The 20,874-nt window shown below is 41.3% G+C and overlaps 1 protein-coding gene across 1 annotated transcript; it reads right to left on the bottom strand.

Annotated features, from left to right (window-relative positions):
- Positions 1-1,095: 1,095 nt before the first annotated feature.
- HENMT1 (HEN methyltransferase 1) lies at positions 1,096-20,862 on the bottom strand. The gene is made up of 7 exons (XM_083358880.1): positions 20,710-20,862; positions 17,342-17,466; positions 12,241-12,353; positions 11,317-11,451; positions 9,730-9,912; positions 4,602-4,776; positions 1,096-1,805 (listed from the first exon to the last, which is right to left on the bottom strand). The coding sequence occupies exons 2-7, from the start codon at positions 17,456-17,458 to the stop codon at positions 1,374-1,376; spliced, it is 1,155 nt and encodes a 384-aa protein (XP_083215006.1). The 5' UTR covers positions 17,459-17,466; positions 20,710-20,862; the 3' UTR covers positions 1,096-1,373.
- Positions 20,863-20,874: the final 12 nt, after the last annotated feature.

The following is a 20,874-nucleotide window of genomic DNA, read 5'->3' on the forward strand; positions in this document are numbered from 1 at the left end:
TTACCTGTAAAAATAGTCATTAAATAAACTGTTATAGGAAATTTCCCTTGAAACCATGCACTCTTCTCAGGGATAAAGGGGAAGGAAAAAGAGTGGATAAAATTAACTATTGTCTAGTACAGTGTCGCACCCTTAGCGATTTTAATGCATGTGGACTTCCAAGTGCCAAAATTCCACAGCCAGCACGGGGAATTCTGAGTGTCAAACTCGAAACAACTTAAAAATTGCAAAGAATGAGAAACAGTAATAGTATTTAGGAAAGCATGTCAGTGCTATTTGTGGATGAAGGTAATAGAACTGTTCACTGCCACATGGGAAAAGTAGCATCAACATTCATGCACTTCACCACTGCTGAGAATCTCAGGAATATTTCAATACTGTTATAGAAAAATCATACTTGACAACAGAATGTACAGACAGCAGCCTTTATGAAGAGATGGCAATGAAGATATTGTAGCTGAAGGAAAATATTAAATATAAACCAGTTTAATGACATCAAAGTGAGGACTGCATCTTACACTAACGTTTTAGTATTAGAACATCCATCACAAAAAAGGATCAGTTTCTGTCATTCCTGCAATGATAAAATTTGAAGGCAAGATTGAAACTGTAGAGTTATTCCCTCAAACTATCTGTATTGTTATTCCCAGTAGCAAATCAATCACTATGCTTACTTGTTATTTTCAGAAACACACAACATGTAATTGGCAAGTTGTTATTTTGCAGCACAGAAACATTTAAGACATTTGGAGAAAATGTTCAAAAGCATAATACATGATACATGTAAGTACTTAATGCTTACCATACCTCAATATTAATAGCAAATACTTCATTTTATTTAGAATATACTACTGTAATGATCTTTTGTACAGTAATCTCTATATTTTAGTACAAAACTCCTTAAATTTTACTTTTTCCAGTATTAAAATTAGGAAAATCAGTTTTTAAACTTTTGTTTCATTAACTTCTTTTTTTTGCTTTCTGATTAGGCATCTTTTCGCATGCATTTGAACTTATTCAGTTATATAGCAAAACACATGGATTAGTAAACTACACTCTTGCTCTACTTCCAATTATTTGAATAGTATTGCTTACTTGGGTTTGAAATTTTTATTTTTGTTACACTTTTAAGGGAGGATTTTTCCCCCCCTCCCATAAGTGCTACCTCGTATAACATTATCTCATCCACTTTGTGGGCAACAGCCTCTTGGGAACAAGCTACCTTCCTCAGGTGAAAAACAAAACCAAATGCCAACTATAATCCAATTTAACGCAAAAATTTAACATCTGATTATGGTATTTAAGTCCATTTTAAACCAGCAATTACCAGTATTTCAACTATTAGACTACTCCGTGAAAGGAACATTTCTTTTTTAATTATTATCGTCATTCTGCTGTTCATCTTCACATTCCATCTCAATCATCACTGCAGAACCATCATGGCTTAGTGTAATTTTGCCAGTTATGAGCTTACTGAGTTTTTCAAAGGTACCACAAAGTTGATTCACTTTGGAGAAAGAAAAGATTTTTGCAAGAGGTACATAGATAATATTTCCCCCAGCCGTTGACTGCATAATTTCACTATCAGCTTCAGAGAAAGGAAAATCATCCAAATACATCTGGAAACTAGACTGCGGAAATTGGGACTCTGTTCCAGTAAGATTGCTGCAGTGCTTTTTACATTCAGATTTTCTATAGTCCAGTTGTTTCCTTGCTATTATCTCTGCTGCTCGAAAAACTTCATTGACTACTGCATTCTGCAAATACTTTTCATCTTTAAGGCTTGGATATATGACTTTGAAAACCTTTCTCAAGAAAAAACAAAATTCAAGACATTTATATGGCACGTCAAATGTTTAAAGCCTTTACGTATTTAGCTTTTTAGGACTATAAACTATACTCAACTTTACAGCAAGTTTACAATACATCAGAATGAAGTTAAAACAACTAATTATAGTTTTCTACGTAGACGCCTCTCCCACTTTAGGTGCACAATAGGTACAACTCATTCCTGAGAGTTCTTCAATGGATGGAAAAACATCAAATAATACATTGAGTCTTCTTTTTGAGTGTCTACCATACTTACCACGGGCCATAATTTAGATTCAGAACCTAACTCTGACAACATTGCTCCAGTTGAGCCTGTGAATTGTCAGCCTCAGGAATCATCAAGCCATGATTCATCTGAGGTTGATCAACCACAGGCATCTCTTGATCAGTTAGAGCTGTCAGAAGATGTTACAACCTTCAATCCTCAGCAACAACAGTTACGCACCAATGCTACTCAACAAGGCTCCTCATTAGGCAAAGGGCCAGGCCAAAAATAATGGCTGGCAACTGCCTGCAGGTAGATTTATGTAGCCACTTTGCCTTCAGCCTTCATTGGGATCAATCGTTCAGAATTCCAGCTCGTGATTCTTGTTCCTGTATCTCCTTATTCTTGAATCCTTATTCCAATTGCCATTTGGTGACTGAACTATTTTCGGGGGGAAATGTCAAATATACTAAGGATCCAAAAAGATTGGAATTCCTGACTTAGTGACAAATTACTTGTGATCACAAGTGGGAAACTGCCTGATCTGACAGGAGGTCTTTGTTGCTGTTTGGGAGGCTCACAACATGAGGTTTGGTATGAAAACCTCTCACATAAGGGCATTCAGATCAAACCGATCTAAGCTAGAAGAAATTACGTCTTTGAACAGAAACAATAAATGCAATTCAGTAGGATTATATTGATTCCAATAGTTTGCTCTATGTGTTCCAGTTACAGTCCAGTTACTTTGGTTTTGCTATGGCAGTGCACTTTTCAGTAACTGGGTGAGCATCAAGAGATTGCCCCTCTATTGCAGAAAGTGGTCTCTGAAAGTGATGATGAAACATCAGATGCAATCCATTGCACAAGGCAAAATCATGATAAATAACAAGTCTGGAAAAAATCATAAAATCTGAACATGAGAAACTTGAACAACAGGCATGAAGGCCCAGACAACGTATGCTCTGAACAAATAAAAAATCTAGCGATATACAAAGCAGTATATCTCACCTGAAATTTTGCACAAATTACAAGCTTATTATAGTCCATTGATAAAGTAAATCTTATTAAACATGAAACATATTTCTAAGCAAGTGTATAGCCCAGGTTCGCCTGGTGCGCCAGTTGCGGCCTTATCTAGACCGGGATGCCTTACGTACGGTCACTCATGCGCTCGTGACCTCTCGTCTTGACTACTGCAACGCTCTCTACATGGGGCTACCCTTGAAGACCATTCGGAGGCTCCAACTGGTACAGAATGCAGCCGCGAGAGTTGTGTTGGGAGTTTCCCGACACTCCCATGTCACACCTTTGCTCTGCAAGCTGCATTGGCTTCCAGTTGTCTTCCGAGTGAGGTTCAAGGTGTTAGTAATGGCCTACAAAGCCCTACATGGCATGGGTCCGGAATACCTTGGGGAGCACCTGCGGCCAGCATCAACTTCCCTCCGCCCAGTACGCTCCCACAGAGAGGGCCTCCTCAGGGTGCCACCGGTCAAAGAATGCCGCCTGGTGGCCCCCAGGGGGAGGGTGTTCTCTGTGGGCGCGCCAGATTTATGGAACCATCTTCCGGTCAAGCTCCGGATGGCGCCCGATCTCCGCTCCTTCCGGCGCGATCTTAAAACCCATCTTTTTGAACAAGCTGGCCTGGCCTGATGGGACAGGGTTGGATTTTATAAATTGATCTTAACTTTTAATCTGTATTAATTTATTACGGGCACTGTTGTTTAATTACTTTTTAATAATTTTTAATTTTTGTATCTTGTTTTTATTATGTATTGCCCTGTTCACCGCCCTGAGTCCTTTGAGAGAAGGGCGGTATACAAATTAAATTAATAATAATAATAATAATAATAATAATAATAATAATAATAATAATAATAATAATAATATGTAGAACTATTAATATGCAAGATATAATTGTTTCATCGAGTAGATTTCTTCTCATTTTTTTTACATATTTTACATATACGGTAATTTGGGTCTTGGGAACCATCTCGCATATACAATTATTGTAATGTCCTGCAGTCACATGATTGTGATCTTTGACCTTCCAAGTCGCTTCAGATATGCAAAATCAATGGGGGAAGCCAGGATCGCTTAACAACCACATGATTTACTGAACAACCATGGTGATTTGCTTAATGGCCTTGGCAAAAGTATGGTTGTAAAATCAGATACATCATGTGATGCCTTACTTAATGGCTGTGTTAATTAATTTTCCAGTCCCTATTTTGGTCATAATTTGAGGACTACCTGTATTGGTAGTAACCTCATTACACCCAAATATTTTGGTTTAAATTATCTAAGAATAACAGTAGTTCTTAAACTCCAGTTGACATATCTGAATGATTTTCCATACTCTTGCTTCAAGACATATTTATTTGGAAGACAACCTGAAATCAATTGAACTTCTTTTCCAGAAGATATTTTAACATTTACAGCTACCCTGATCTAAAGTGCATTTGATATTAAAGAGGCAGAAGCCCAGTATTTTGATTATTATATCTTTCCAAAATAGTTCCTTCATATCCAAACTGCCTCACCTTACAGAAGCAAAAGATTTACCTACAGTTTTATAAACTCTTCTCTGATATTCTTCAAATCTCTCAGGCTTGACATTTCCTAGTTTTTTTCTTACAAACACTCCAATTTGTGTACAAAATCCAACATCCTTCCCATGAGGTGGTGCTCCTACTCCAGTAAACTCCACTGTGTAATCATAACGAGCAGCAACATCTACAGCCCTAAATTTATGAAGAAAGAGAAAACAAGAAGTTTGAAGAGGTTTATTCTAGCAAACAAGCATGTCACACATTCCAATCCTTTGTCTACTCTTACATGTTTACAGTATGGAAATATCTTAGCTGCAACAAGAGAGCAAAAAGAGCCCAAGAGAACAAATAATTTTATTTACTTAGAGTGTCAGAACAATACATGCTTATGAAAACAGGTCAAGAAAGAAAGAAGGAAGGAAGAGTAAGGCTTTGTGGTGGGAAGAGCGCTCTATTTCTCCTTTTCCATTATCACTGTTGTGGGAATGTACCTGATATAGCAGTAAAGCATACATCAGTGACGAGTGAAAATAAAGCTACCATTTCACTATGCTTTCCATATGCAAAAGCCGGTAATCAAAAAAAAATGTCTCCCCGGTTTTTCAGTGCCTCTTTTTCGGGGTTTGCTTGTTTTTTGACAACATATTTGGAAGCAAATAGGGCTGACATCAACAACTCTTAATTCTGTAACCTCAAAAACAGAAAGGCAGCAACTTCCAGAAAGTGGCTGTCCCTTCTTCATACTATTAAACATGCAGCAAACAGCTCAAACGGCAACCTCAACAGGATAGTGAACAGGCTTTCACAGATAAAAAGAGAATTTTGGCATGATGAATCTAGGAGGTATGATGAAGCAAAAGTAATTCAAGAACCATGAGATGGTATTTATGAATATTACTAGACAAACTCTTTTCAAGATAACTTCATTTATTTCCATGAGAAAGGTTAAGATGATAAATTGCACTTTTGTACAGGTCTTTTAAAATCTGGGTTCCCACAAATATATAAAATAGGTGTGGTTGACCTGTTATATCATCTTCCACTTATTTTCCAATCATTGGAGTTATTGTTAAATCAACTAGATGTGATAACCCTAAATACGAAACACTGTCATTCCTGTGGTTATTTTTTAGTCAAATTTTTAGGGGGTTGGGGAGGGGGGTGGGGGGTAGTGGTTGTCTGGCTGTGGGGGGTAGCCAAACAACTGGGTTGCAGGCCAGGCCTGGGTCTGACGGCATTCGGGGAGAGCGGGGTGTGGTTACATCTGGGGCTCCGGAGCGGGTCGTGGGACTGCCGATTCCCACGACATTGGGGTATGGCAGCAGGCGTATGGACAGAGGGCCGTATCGTTACTGGGAGGGCCGTCTCCGCTGTTTACAAGCGGTGAGGCGCTCCGACCCTCTGGTTTTTCCCCGAGGTGCCGGGAGCGAGGATGTGCAGCCTCCTGAGCTCCGGCTGGTGTACCTGAATGCTAGGTCCGTGGTTAATAAAGCTCCCCTCGTTAGGGATTTAGTTGAGGGTGAGCATGCGGACCTGGCCTGCATCACGGAGACTTGGTTGGGCCCTGAGGGTGGGGTCCCTTTGGTTGACCTCTGCCCACCAGGCTTCCGGGTGCTACACCGGCCGCGAGCTCATGGCAGGGGTGGGGGAGTGGCGGTTACCATTAGGGAGACCTTACGTCCGCGGGAGACCACTGTTTCTCAGATAGTCGGGTGTGAGTCTCTCTTTATGAGATTTGGTCCTGGGGCGCAGTTGGGCTTGCTGCTGGTGTACATTTCGCCGAATCGCACAGCGGCAGCCCTGCCCGAGCTGCTCGATATCCTCTCGGGTTTGGTGGTTGAGTTTCCCAAACTTATAGTTTTGGGAGACTTCAATCTACCATCCCTGGGAGGTTCATCTGAGCTAGCTCGGGAGTTCATGGCTTCCATGGCGGCCATGGACCTGACGCAATTAATTTCAGAGCCAACTCATGAGGGAGGCCACACCCTTGACCTGATTTTTTTATCTAGACGGTGGTTGGATGATCTAGGTGGGGGCTCTCCATTTATTATGCCCCTGTCATGGACCGATCATCATCTCCTGCGGCTGGTCTTCCGTTTTGCCACCCCTCGCCGTTTAGCCAATTAGATGGTACCGCCCCAGACGCTTAATGGATCCTGATAGATTCCAAGCGGCGCTGGGGTCCCCACCTGCCTCCACTGCTCACAGCTAGGCGGATGCCTTAGTGGAAGCCTGGGAAAGGGCAGCCACTGAGGCACTTGACCTAGTTGTACCCTTGCGGCCCATGACCCGGCGCAGATCCCAGCGAGCTCCATGGTTTTCCGCGGAGCTCCGGGAGATGAAGCGTCGGAAACGGGGCCTAGAGAGCTGCTGGAGGTCTAGCCGATCCGAACCCGACCGGTTGCGGTTAAGAACCTATATTAGGTCTTATCTCGCAGCGATGAGGGTGGCGAGGTGCAATTACTTCTCCACCCTCATCGCGTCCGCAGATAATCGCCCGGCCGCCTTGTTTAGGGTGACTCGCTCACTTCTTAATCAGGAGGTGAGGGAGGATCCCTTGCAGGGTCGTGCCGAGGAATTTAGTCAACATCTGTCGGATAAAATCGCTCGGATTCAGACCGGTTTGGACTCCAGCTGGGCAGAGTCAGGCGATCAGGACACGGGCGGTCTTGTCAATGTTATCTGGGAAGAGTTTGATTCTGTGACCCCTGATGAAGTGGACAGGATTATGGGGAGGCTGAGCTCCTCCACATGTTTGTTGGACCCGTGCCCTTCCTGGCTGGTTTATGCAGCTAGGGAGAGGACACGAGGCTGGCTCCAGGCGGTGATATCTGCTTCTTTGAGTGAGGGTTATTTCCCCACCGTCTTGAAGGAGGCGGTGGTGAGACCTCTCCTCAAGAAGCCTGCCTTGGACCCAGCTGTTTTGAACAACTTTCGTCCAGTCTCCAACCTTCGCTTTCTTGCGAAGGTTGTCGAGAGTGTGGTGGCGCATCAGCTCCCTCTGGTCCTGGATGAAGCGGATTATCTGGACCCCTACCAATCGGGTTTCAGGCCCGGGTACAGCACGGAGACGGCATTGGTCGCTCTGGTGAATGATCTCTGGAGGGCTCGGGATAGGGGATATTCCTCTGTCCTAGTCCTATTAGACCTCTCGGCGGCTTTCGATACCATCGACCATGGTATCTTGCTGCGGCGTCTCAGGGGATTGGGAGTGGGAGGCACAGTTCTTCAGTGGTTCTCCTCCTATCTCCTGGGACGCACGCAGTCGGTGTTGGCAGGGGGGCAGAGATCGGCCCCTAGGTCTCTCATTTGTGGAGTTCCTCAGGGGTCGGTTCTCTCGCCTCTCCTGTTCAACATCTATATGAAACCGCTGGGTGAGATCATTCGTGGTTTTGGAGTTGGGTATCATCAGTATGCCGATGATACCCAACTTTTCTTTTCGACCCCAAACCACCCCAGTGATGCCCTCGCTGTGATGTCCCGTTGCCTGGAGGCGGTTCGGGTCTGGATGGGGAGGAACAGACTTCAACTCAACCCTGACAAGACTGAGTGGCTGTACATTCCGGCATCCCGGGACATTCAAAATGTTCCATCTCTTTCTATGGGGGGTGAGCTCTTACCCCCCGTGGATAGGGCTCGCAACTTGGGAGTCCTCCTAGATTCACGGCTTACCCTGGAAGATCATATAGTGGCCGTGACTAGGGGGGCTTTCGCCCAGGTTCGCCTGGTGCGCCAGTTGCGGCCCTATCTGAACCGGGATGCCCTGTGTACGGTCACTCATGCGCTCGTGACCTCTCGCCTTGACTACTGTAATGCTCTCTACATGGGGCTTCCCTTGAAGACCACTCGGAGGCTCCAACTGGTACAGAATGCGGCCGCGAGAGTTGTCTTGGGAGTTTCCCGGTACTCCCATGTTACACCTTTGCTCCGCGAGCTGCATTGGTTACCAGTTGTCTTTCGGGTGAGGTTCAAGGTTTTGGTAACGATCTTTAAGTCCCTACATGGCATGGGTCCGGGATACCTCAGGGACCACCTGCTGCCGGCGTCAACTCCCCTCCGCCCTGTGCGTTCCCACAGAGAGGGCCTCCTCAGGGTGCCGCCAGTCAGGGAATGCCGACTGGTGACCCCCAGGGGGAGAGCCTTCTCTGTGGGCGCTCCGGCATTATGGAACCAACTGCCGGTGGAGCTCCGGATGGCACCAGACCTCCGAACTTTCCGTCGTGACCTGAAGACCCACCTATTCGAAATAGCTGGTCTGGCCTGACGGGGATGGGTTTTAATAGTTGTTTTAGACTTGTTCACTGTTTTTAACTGGGCATGGGTTTAATCTTTTTTAATTTTTGTATTGTCTTTTTTATATATGCCCTGTGAACCGCCCTGAGTCCCCACCAAGGAGAAGGGCGGTATATAAATTAAATAAAACTAAACTAAACTAAACCGTTTCAAAAACGGCGGCAGAAAAATATGAGATTGGTCTGATTTTACTTTCATTATTTCCTGCCTCATTTCTAGTTCCAATTCAAAGTACTGGTGTTAACATACAGTACAAACAACATTATCTCGTGGGACTAATTTATTTGAGGAATTTTATTCCCACACATTCCTACTTCTTATACACTGTCATCTTTAGGGAAGGCAGCACTGTAGTGAAAAACCCCTAAGTATCTAATATTTCTCTCTCTAGCCCAGGGGTAGGCAACCTCGGCATGGCTGGCTCAGGAATTCTGGGAGTTGAAGTCCATGAGTCATAAAAGAGCCGAGGTTGCCTACCCCTGCTCTAGTCCTAGGCAATGACTTTCTATTTCTTCCAAGCCTTTTGCAATATTTAAAATTAATGTATTGCAAAACAAGGTTTAATGAATTTCACTGCTGTTAGGCTTTGATGGTGTGTATTTTTACTAGTATTGTTTTAATGCCCTTTCTCATATCTGATTTTAAAGCACTGCAAGCCTGGCTAGCATATACATTTTTAAAATAAAGTAAATTAAAAGCAAGAAAGAAAAGACAACCTTCATACAGTCAAAATTATAGTGGCTATTTAAAGCAATGGTTTGTTTTATCGCATCTTAGTTTTTCATTAAAATATCCACCTTTGTTCTTTATTCTTTCAACACAAAACATATACATAAGATTGAAGGAACTTACCAGTTCTGAAACTGTGTTCGATTCCATTCAAATTTATGATCTGGATGTCTAAATAATGATACAGTTGGAAGTAAATAATTGAATTCTGAGTTTGGTGTGCTAATTACGATCATAGCTGGAGACATGAAACCAAACACTACTTCTGGAAATTTCTCAAGCTCTTTTGCCTCTAGGTGTTCTATTCTGTAAGTACAAAGTTGTAAAAAGAATCTTTTTACTTCTCAGATCAAGCGAATATATTTACTTCAATAATATCACAGGACTTCAATGCAGTGGCTATAATTAATTGAGGAAGAGAAAGAATTGATCGCCAATATTCAAACTTTGGACGCAGATGGAAAATCAATGGCACAGGAACGAAGCCAGAGTAGGACAGAGAGAGTATCACTTTCCTGTTTGCCCTGAATCACAAATTAACTTTAATATACTGCACTGCCTGTATAAAAATTGGGGTTTTGTACTTCTTTTACTTCCAGGTCATATTTGCAATGTTCTATTGTCTAGGAAATTAGAAAACTGAGAGAAGACATTCCTTATTTATGAGACTTTAATAAGAACCAGGAAATAGAAACTTATAAACATCCTAGATCAGAAGTCTCCAACCTTTTTGATTTGGCGGCTCAGAAAGGGAGGCAGGCACCGCTATGTGTGCTTGCACAAATGGGCTGCACATGAGCGCATGCGCACACGCAAATGGCCACACGTGAGTGCATCGGACGTGCAAACGGGGCTGAGCGTCTGTGACTGCTGCAAATAGGGCAGCACTAGTCTGGCAGAATGCTATGGGCAGCACTAGTGCCAGTAGGACGCTCTGGGGAGGGGTGGTGCTAGCACCAGCAAGATGCTCAGAGCGGCACTAGTGCTGGTTGAACACTCGGGGGTGGTGCTAGTGCCAGTAGGACACTCGGGGGTAGGGTGGCGCTAGTGCCAGTGGGATGCTCAGGGCAGTGCTAGTGCCGGTGGGACACTCGGGGGCGGGGCGGCACTAGCGCAAGTGTGTGCAGTGAATGCACACACGTGTACATGTGCACTGGCCATCCCTTCATGCGGCCCAGTGGCCAAGAAACCACAGCCCAGTAGTGGCCCGCAGCCCACAGGTTGGGGACCTCTGTCCTAGAGTCATTTTTTCAGAGATATTTCATCAGTAGTTTCCTTAATGTCAACAATGGTAGAATGTCTAATGTTCTACCTTCAATGGAAAAGGCAGGATACATTCAAAGACGTAGCTGAAAACAGCCCATATTGAACTGCATAGCACAGTCAGACATCAGCACGGGAAACGGTTGATGACATTTTGCATTATATTATAAACTGTATTGTTATAATTTGGATGTCATAAAAGGTTTTATAAAATTTCCCCCATTTCAATTCCACAAGAGCCGTGGGTCCTGGATTTTGGACACATTCTGTAAGTCAGCCCATCTGACGTAGCTTGGATAAAAAAAACTGTTGCCTTATGGTACACTGTTTCAGTCAGTTATAAGAACAAGAGTTTTCGTAGTATATAAAGAAAGTTGTCTCTTTAGCCATCTGAGTTCGCTTTTCAAACATTCATCAACTAATATGAAACCTCAAAGGAATACCCACAGTTCAATGCAGGTTACCATATCAAAGCCCAGCATACAAGGATCTTTGTGAGCAACCGAACCCTGAAGGAGGGTGACTGTCAGCTGTTTTTCACTTGGCTGAAGATAGTCACTAGGAAGGGGAGACAGCCTATACCTGGAAGCAAATGAATGGCATAGAATGAAAGCACTGTTTTGTCTACACATCTCCTCTTTTCATCTTGGGTGTCCTGTACATTGTGAATGTATCATTCAGCTCCAGTCATTTAACATGAAAAAAGACTATGCAAATAAAAAAAATACTTTTAATCATCTCCATCCAGTACATTGTAGGTACAATCTGAATAACGTTCTGGCTGATTTACGAATGACATGGACACTGATTCTTTGGATACTGACAGATCTCCTTAGTCGATCGCCGTAATTTTTGTGACATGTGTTGGGATTACTAATATATTGAATAAAATATTCTTCATTTGTGGACAGTTAATAGATTTCATACAGCATCATTTTGGAGACTACTGTCCACTTAATTATTTTCCTGAGAGGAATGTAGATTGATAGTAAGTTTCCTTTACTCATTAAAAATTGCAACGTGAGCAAAGTGCAAAAATGGTATTATCAAGAAAACAAAAATGTTTATATATTACTTTTCGATTAATTGTGCTAGAGAGCTTGATAGCTATGAAATGTATACTAGATTGTACATGTGAGAAAGATCAGAAGCAAACGACCACATTCTTTGTTCCCCTAACTCCAAAATGTTGTAATCAGCTCTCAATTAAGCACTGACCTATCATATCAATATTTTTAAAGAATACTTCAGAAATGGAAAACAGAACTATGTTTCATTTTGCTCCTTCTTAGGAGGGAGGGAGGGAAGGTAGGTAGGTAGGTAGGTTTGGGGCACAAAACTTTGCTTTCCCAAAAATAACATTCAACTTACATGTTTTCTTTCATCACCTCTTCACTGATATCTAGCCCAACAAGTTCTTCAATGCAATTGCAGAATTTCAGCATCCAGAGTAGTCTACAACCAGCACATCCCAAATCTGCCACCTGTTAATTTGAAATTAATACAGTTCCTAATATCACTCATAAGACTTGTTTAACACTGTTTTCTTATCTAATGAAAATGACTGCTGGTTTAATGCTAGGTTTCATTAGAGCTAATTATATGGTAACAAAGGACTGTGATCTATAGCATTGGGGGAAAAAATGCTGTAACATTTTTAAGGGGACAATATCCTTATTACTACTTACATTTATACAGAAAAGGTATGCAAAAATCACCATGTATATATTAGCAAAACTCATCAGTAAAATATTGCACATGTATATGACTCTTAAAAATGAATCTTGTTTACCTAAAACCAGATCAAACATCTCTAATTTGGTATGTTCACACATCCCAGTAAGCAATTATTTTAGCCCAATAAACCAAGTGAGCCATATTATGCCATGAACCACGTAATGTGGTTTGTTTTTAGTATAGCAGGTTATGCAACTGCAGCTTCTATGAATTTTAAAACCACAGTTTATGGCTTTGCAGGTTATGAATGGACTCAAATGTGGCTTTTCAATAAACTATAATCAGGCCAACAAAAGCTTACTTGTGACTATATATTATATCATTTAACTACTATCCTTTGTTTTTCTGATCCGAGTAAGGGTCTAGTTTTATTGAAATGCTTTTTAATAACATCTGCTTGAATAATAATCATTTTTAAAATGTACACCTCTCAGTGCTGTGATTCCCAAACTGTGCATTGCAGTACCTTGGAGAACCATAGCAAGATATTTTACTAAACAGAACTGTCTGTTCTGGAGTATTTGCAGTGTACAGTTTGGGAAATGCTAGGGATTTCATGAAACAAGAAAGTTTGGGAATCTTTACCTTAGCATAAAAAATACTAAATACTAAAACAAATGTTACAATTTATACTCTCCATGACAAATACATAAATCTTCCCTATAGTAGTTGTTTAGACGTCGTCTTCTTCTTCTTCTTCTTCTTCTTCTTCTTCTTCTTCTTCTTCTTCTTCTTCTTCTTCTTCTTCTTCTTCTTCTTCTTTTCTTCTTCTTCTTCTTCTTCTTCTTCTTTTCTTCTTCTTCTTCTTCTTCTTCTTCTTCTGTCATATCCGTTATCGGCGATTATGTTGGCGATTCTGTTTTTATCAGCAGCCACACAAAAAAGTGCTGTTGAGTTTTGTCCAAACCAGTCCCTTAGATTTTGAAGCCATGATGTTCTTCTTCTGCCTGGACCTCATTTGCCTTCAATCTTTCCCTGGAGGATTAAATTGGGTATGTCGTATTTTTCTGGGTGTCGCATCACATGTCCAAAATATTCTCTTTTATTTTTTAATTGTTTTGATGATTTCCCTTGGCTTTCCCAGGTGGCTTATCACCTCCTCATTTCTGATCTTGTCAACCCAGCTTGTAGGTAAAAAGCCACCTGTAAATCCACATTTCAAATGCTTCTAGTCTCTTCAGGTGGCCTTCGGTCAAGAGACCAACTCTCTACTCCATAGGGCAGGATAGAAAAAATATAACATCTGACAAGCCTGATTTTCAATCCTAGGCTTATGTCGTGACTGCAGAAGACCTTTTTCATTTTGAAGAATGCTGTTCGAGCTTTCTCTATCGTTGTCTTTACTTCAGTGGTCATGTCCCAGCTTTCATGTAAATTAGAACCGAGGTGCGTGATCCTTTCAACTTTTTCTAATGGTATTCCTTCCGAATTTATTGGAGGAAAATTAACAGGTTGTTTGCTGACGACCATGATCTTGGTTTTTGAGGTGTTAAGCTTGAAGCCATATTTTTCAGTTATTTCTGTGACTCTGTTGATGAGGAGCTGAAGGTCTTCATGCTTACTGGCAAGCAAACTGTATCGTCAGCATATCTTAAATTGTTGATCCAAACACCGTTTACTTTGATGCCAGCATCGATGTTCTCCAGTACCTCATTGAAGATTGACTCAGAGTAGATATTGAACAACAGTGGAGACAGAATACATCCGTCTGACCCCTCTTCGTATTTCTGCATCAGCTGAGTATTTTTGGCCTAATCTCACATTTGCTACCTGATGCCAATGTAGATTCCTTATGATTTGGATGTCTTTGTCATCTAGTCCCCCTTGTTTCAGGATTTCTAATAGTTTACTGTATCTTATTTTAACAATTGCTTTTTCAAAATCATTGAAGCACATGTAAACACTGTGATTGACATCTCTACAACGATGTACAAGAACTTGAATGCTGAATAGCGCATCTTATATACCAAGATTGTTTCTGAAACCAAATAGTGTGTTACTTAGACAGTCCTCAATTTTGTTGTATATTCTTGTGTGAATTCTTCTCAGGAATATTTTCACGGCATGACTCATTAAGCTTATTGTTCTGTATTCGGTACAATTCTTTGTATTTATTTTTGGGGGGATTGTCACAAAGGTTGATTTTAGCCAATCATTTGGTATATTTCCTTTTTCATATATTCGATTGAAGAGCTACAGTAAAAAATTCTTTCCATTGCCTTCCAGCAATTTTAAATTTTCTACTGGGATATCATCAGGTCCTGTGGCTTTTCTTGTTTTTGCTATTTTTATTGCATGTTCAACTTCCTCCATAGTGATGTTTGGTCCATTTGTTATACTTCCCATATCTATATCATCCCTAGTGTCCTCAAAAAGTTCTTCAATATATCCCTTCCATCTTTTGTTTTTCGTCCTCATCTAAGATAATTTTTCCCTCTTTGTCAACTAAGTTGTTGGTTTTCTTTTTGTAGAGGCCTGCTGCTTCTTTCACCTTTTTGTGTAAATTGAAATTATCTTTATTGAAAAGTTTTAACATACAGTTTATCTTTAACAATCCCCCCTCCCCCTCCCCTCTCCCTCCCTCCCTACCCCTCCCCCCTCCCCCCCCCCCCCGACTTCCCAGAGCTAAATACAAGGTATAAAAAAACAATCATAAACAACCATATACTAACAACCATAAACTCTAAAATCCATCACTCTCTAGCTTGTGTAGGATAATACAAACCTTAATGATATTAAATATATAGAGAGAAAAAAAAGAAAGAAATAAAGAAAAAGAAAGAGAAAGAAGACTTATTCAAATGCTACATGAAACTTCTTAACCCTATATTTGTTCTGGATATACTCAATCCATTTTCTCCATTCCATAATATAACGTTCTTGCGAGTGATCTTTCAAATTATCATGCATACGTTCTGCCTCTATTTCCTTGCACCTCTTTGCAAACCACTTTTCTTTTGCCAAATTTTTCTTCTGATTGTTTTCTGCAATTCATTGTATTTTTCTTTCTTTTTATTTTTATAAGATCTTCTTTCATCCATGAGATGAAGAATTTCCTCCGTCATCCACTGTTGTTTCTTGGGGTACCCCTCTCTGTTTTGAATTTGTTCTACTATTGCATTTTTAAATTTAGTCCAGTTCACTTCTACATCTTCATCATTCAGGTTGTTGGTTTCTCTTAAATGATTTTCTAGTTCTTCTTTTATCTTACTTCCATGTTTAATGATGAAGTCTCTGTCAATTCTTGGTTTAGCAGGATTCGGGTTTTTCATCCTTTTTAGTTTCAGCTGGACTTTTATGATTGGATGGTACATCTGCACCTGGGTATGTCTTTACTGATGTTACTGAGTTTCTAAATCTTTTGTTTATTGTAAAATAGTCAATTTGGTTCCTTACTATATTATTTCGTGTATCTGCTGGTGATCTCCAAGTGTAGAGGCATCTTTTTGGCAACTTGAAAAAAGTATTCATCACACATTGCCTATGTTCCCTGCAGAAGTCTACAAATCTGTCACCTCTATCATTTCTGGTTCCTAAGCCAAAGTTTCCAACTACAGGAGCATCACTTCCGTCTCCCACTTTTGCACTGAAGTCCCCCGTGACTATTGTGATATCATTATTTTTTAGGGTTTTCAGTACATTGCTTTTATCTTCGTAGAACAGTGGTGGTGAACCTATGGCACGGGTGCCAGAGGTGGCACTCAGAGCCCTCCCTGTGGGCACCCGCACCATGCCTCAGAGGTGGCAACTGTCCCTCTTCAACCAGCTGCCCCCACAGGTGTCCCTCCCCACGAGTGACATTGAGGTGACCACACCCACCTTGGCCACACCCACCCAATCTTCCATGACCAGCACAGCCACACCCACCCAGTAGGCCATGCCCACCTGGCACCCAGCGATAAATAAGTGGGTTTTGGGTTGCAGTTTAGGCACTCGGTCTCTAAAAGGTTCACCATCACTGTCGTAGAACTTCTCTAAATCGTCCTCATCACTGTCAGCTGTGGGAGTGTAAACTTGTGTAACATTCATATTTACTGGAGTACTATTTATTTTGATCATCATCACTCTATCAGATACAGGAATAAAGGATGCATTTATTTACAAGATAGTTTACGATTATAGCTACTTCATTTCGATGGTGTTTACTATTCTCACCAGAGCAGTAGATAGTATAATTTCCTATTGTACACATTCCATTTTCAGGCCAGTGCATTTCACTCACTCCCAATATAGAGATATTGTATTTGGACATTTCTTGATAGTATTGTGTGTTTTCCCAGCTTCGTATAGGCTTCTCAGATTCCACGTAACAATTCGTAGTTTTTGGTTTATCATGCTTCTAGCAGACCGGGAGATTCTTAGCACCCCTGCCCCATTTAAGGGGCGCCTGTACTCAGGGCCATTGTTAGGTTTTGCCGCTGTTAACATGATTTTCCTGGAAAATATATAGTGTAGTACTCTTCCCTTTGCTTTCTACACCATTGTGCACGCGCTGTTCAAGTGGCTGCCACCACACTGTGTGCTGTTCTTCTGAAGCCGTTCCAACTAATATGGTCTCTGCCTTGTCAATACTGGGGAGCCAGCTGCCACTCACCAGGCAGAGTCTCCCTACAGTATTACAATTCCTAATTCAATTTAACTCTGTTTTATCCTAGCAAAGTAATAACTTTAAGGATAAGAGTTCTAATGCAGTTAGCTATACTGAAAAAAATTGTACTAGGAAACACATACTAACCTTTTTAGGTTTATGCTTATCCACCAACTGCTTAATAAAAGCATAACGTTGCTTATACAATGGTGGTGTAAATGTAGTAATCCTCACAAGGTCGGTTTTTTTCATTGTTACATCCATATTCAAAACTAAGAACAAAAAATAGCATTATTTAAATGCTACACAGGTAGTCCTCGACTTATAACAATTCAAAGTTAACAGCACTAAAAAAACGATTTATGATTTTTTTTCACACTTACGACCATTGTAGCATTCCCATGGTCATGTGATCAAAATTCAGATGCTTGGCAATTGACTCATATTTATGACAGTTGCAGCAATCCAGGGTCATGTGATCACCTTTTTGACCTTCTGACAAGCAAAGTCAATGGGGAAGCTAGATTCACTTATCATGCTATTAATTTAACTGCAGGAATTCACTTAACAATTGTGGCAAGAAAGATCATAAAATGGGGTAAAAATCACTTAACCAAAGTCTCACTGAGCAATAGAAATTTTGGGTTCAATTTTGGTCATAAGTCAACAACTGCCTGGAGCCTCAGAAACTCTTGTGCAAATTGAGATCTGAGCATATTTCATGGCTATATAAATTACATGCATACATATATACAAATATCAAAATCTGCTTTCTTTTGATTGATCATTAGTTATCTAAATTTCTCACACTTTTTTCCTATGCAATTTATCTACAACTCTTGATATAAATCAGGTTTGAGCTTATTTATACATGTCGTGAATTAATATCAAACTTCTTTGGAGATATTTGACAAGATTGGATCATTGATTTTCATTTTCTGTATCTAGGTAGGCCTTTTATTTTACAACAGAATAAAGGTAAGCCTTTCTCTTCATGTTACCTTCTTTAAAACAATTGTGAATCAGAAAAAAGACAAAGCAAGGCTGGGTTTTGGATCCTTTTTCCTTTTTTAATTACTTTATTAATGATCTGGTGTATGAACTAAGGGAACTGTATTTTTTCCTCCCTCTATACGAGAAAGGAAGATTTCACTTTAGCCCTATGAAGATGATATTTTGTTTACTTAAGCTCAGAGAGTTGGCTGTAGAATAACAGATGATTATGATGAATCTAAATTTAAAGATGAAATGCCATACAGCAGGGGTGTCAAACTCGCCACGTTACGTGACATGTCACGACATATCGCAACTTTTTCCCCATTGCCGGAGCTGGGGTGGGCACGGTTTCAGCATGATGCATCTGGCCCGTGGGCCAGCAGTTTGATACCCCTGCCATACAGTAATAGCCAAAATAAAATTGAACAAAACACTTTCTTGGAATTTTCAGTGGTTTAGGTTACTGAATTCCAATGTAAATACACTAAACCTAAAGACTTTGTTTTTTTGATCACAGAACTAGAAGTGGTGACCCCGGCAACACAACCCCCAAGTTACATACAGCCTGGCTTCCCCCATTCTCAAGGCACTCCTGCATTTCTTAACTGGGACACCTTCCACTTAATGATCTGCAGATTTGGAGTTAACAATTGGGAGTATTATAGTTTTAAATATCTTTTTGGTATTTCATCATTTTCTATAAGTAACTCTCGAGTCTAAAATGTGGCATGGTTAAAATAGATTTATCCTCCTTCATCTCTGTAAGCTAATCTACACACCTTTCTCATCTATTTGCCACCTGGATCTCTTTTCTATTTTATATCTCCTTCTATTCCCCCCCCCCATCTGAGAAATGAAATCATCCAAATTGTGTAACCATTCCCCTTTGTCATGCACTAGGACAGGGGTAGGCAACCTTGGCTCTTTAATGACACGTGCACTTCAACTCCCAGAATTCCTGAGCCAGCATGTCTCAGCTTGGAAACCTCTTCCTTTTCCCTCAGCATGGCTGGCTCAGGAATTCTGGGAGTTGAAGTGCACGAGTCATAAAAGAGCCAAGATTGCCTACCCCCTGCACTAGGATTTTATCTATAATCACAAGCAAGAAGTTAATGTGACTACCTTTTTCTAATCTGAACTCTTAAGTACAAAACCATTTACACTTGAAGCTCAAGGCAACTGGGTCTATTTCATATCACTCTTGCAATAATCAATTGCTTCCCTTAATGGCTACAAACACTGTCAGCTGTGTGGTCAAGTGCAGCAAATCTGCCAAACTTGACAATTATTTCTATGGATGGAAACTAATCAAGGAGAGAAGCAATCTAGAACTAAGGAGAAATTTCCTTACAGTGAGAACAATTAACCAGTGGAAGTGCGTGCCTTCAGACGTTGTGGGTGCTCCAACACTGGAGGCTTTCAAGAAGAGTCTGGACCACCACTTGTCTGAAATGGTATATAGGATCTCCTGCTTGAGGAGGGGATTGGACTAGATGACCTCTAAGATCCCTTCCAACTCTGTCATTCTATGTTCTATGAGATTTTACCACGAGTGTTAAGTCAAAAAGGAAAAGTAGCTAATGCAAAGGTTGAGAGATTTTAGTGCTTCAATAGCTTGTTGAATCACAATCAACAAGGCATACCATGGGCCCGATTTCAGATGTCTTTATCATTCTAGTTTTCAAAACCTGTACGCTTTTTTTAAAGGATCTTTTTATCTCTTTTTTTAAAAATAAAAAGCCCATCAGTATAGGGCAGGGGTAGGCAACCTCGGCTCTTTTATGACTCATCCCACCAGGCTCAAGGTTGATTCAGCCTTCCATCCTTCCGAGGTAGGTAAAATGAGGACGCAGATTGTTGGGGGCAATAAGCTGATTTTGTAATAATGCCGCTTGGGGGAGGGCGAAAGCCCTAATAAGCAGGCATATACATAGAATGAAGGCTATTGTTAAGCACATTGATTTGTGCTTAGATTGTAAGCCGCCCTGAGTCTTCGGAGAAGGGCGGGATATAAATGGGATTAAATAAAAATAAAATAAATAAATCATGGACTTCAACTCCCAGAATTCCTGAGTCAGCATAGCTGACTCAGGAATTCTGGGAGTTGAAGTCCATGAGTCATAAAAGAGCCGAGGTTGCCTACCCCTGGTATAGGGCGTTTAAGACCTTACTAGAAAGCTAAATTAAATGTCTGAGTTTGCACACCACCTAACCCTGCGTTACAATTTAAAGTTCACCATTACTCTGCTGAATGTGCTTGACAAGACCGTCAACAGTCCGAGCTGAGTTTTTTTACCCAAAGCCCTCGGGCTAACCTACGGGCCCAATCTAATTGCAATTCCGGCTTCCAGCAAGCAACAGCGACAGGATACAAATTCAGCCTTCTTCTCAATTAAATCCAACGGCGTTCTGTTACTACATTAAACGCCAGGCTTTGCATCCTGTGGGCGGTTGGGCCCTCCTCACCCCTCTCCCAATCCCTAAGCACACATCGGCCTCGCGCGCTCTCCGAGCCCAACCGAAGGGACGCCGCGCGCTCCTCTTTCTCCTCCTCCTCCTCCTCCTCCTCTTCCTCTTCCGAGAGGTTTCCGAGCTGTCTTCAAAAGCCGACGCAGAGAGTCGGCCCAAAGAACGCCTCTCCCAGCCTCCGGCTGCTATTGGCCGCCTCAGTCCCGGAAGGAATT

The sequence above is a fragment of the Vipera ursinii genome, assembly GCF_947247035.1.
Source record: "Vipera ursinii genome assembly, chromosome: 3".
Lineage (NCBI taxonomy): Eukaryota > Metazoa > Chordata > Lepidosauria > Squamata > Viperidae > Vipera > Vipera ursinii.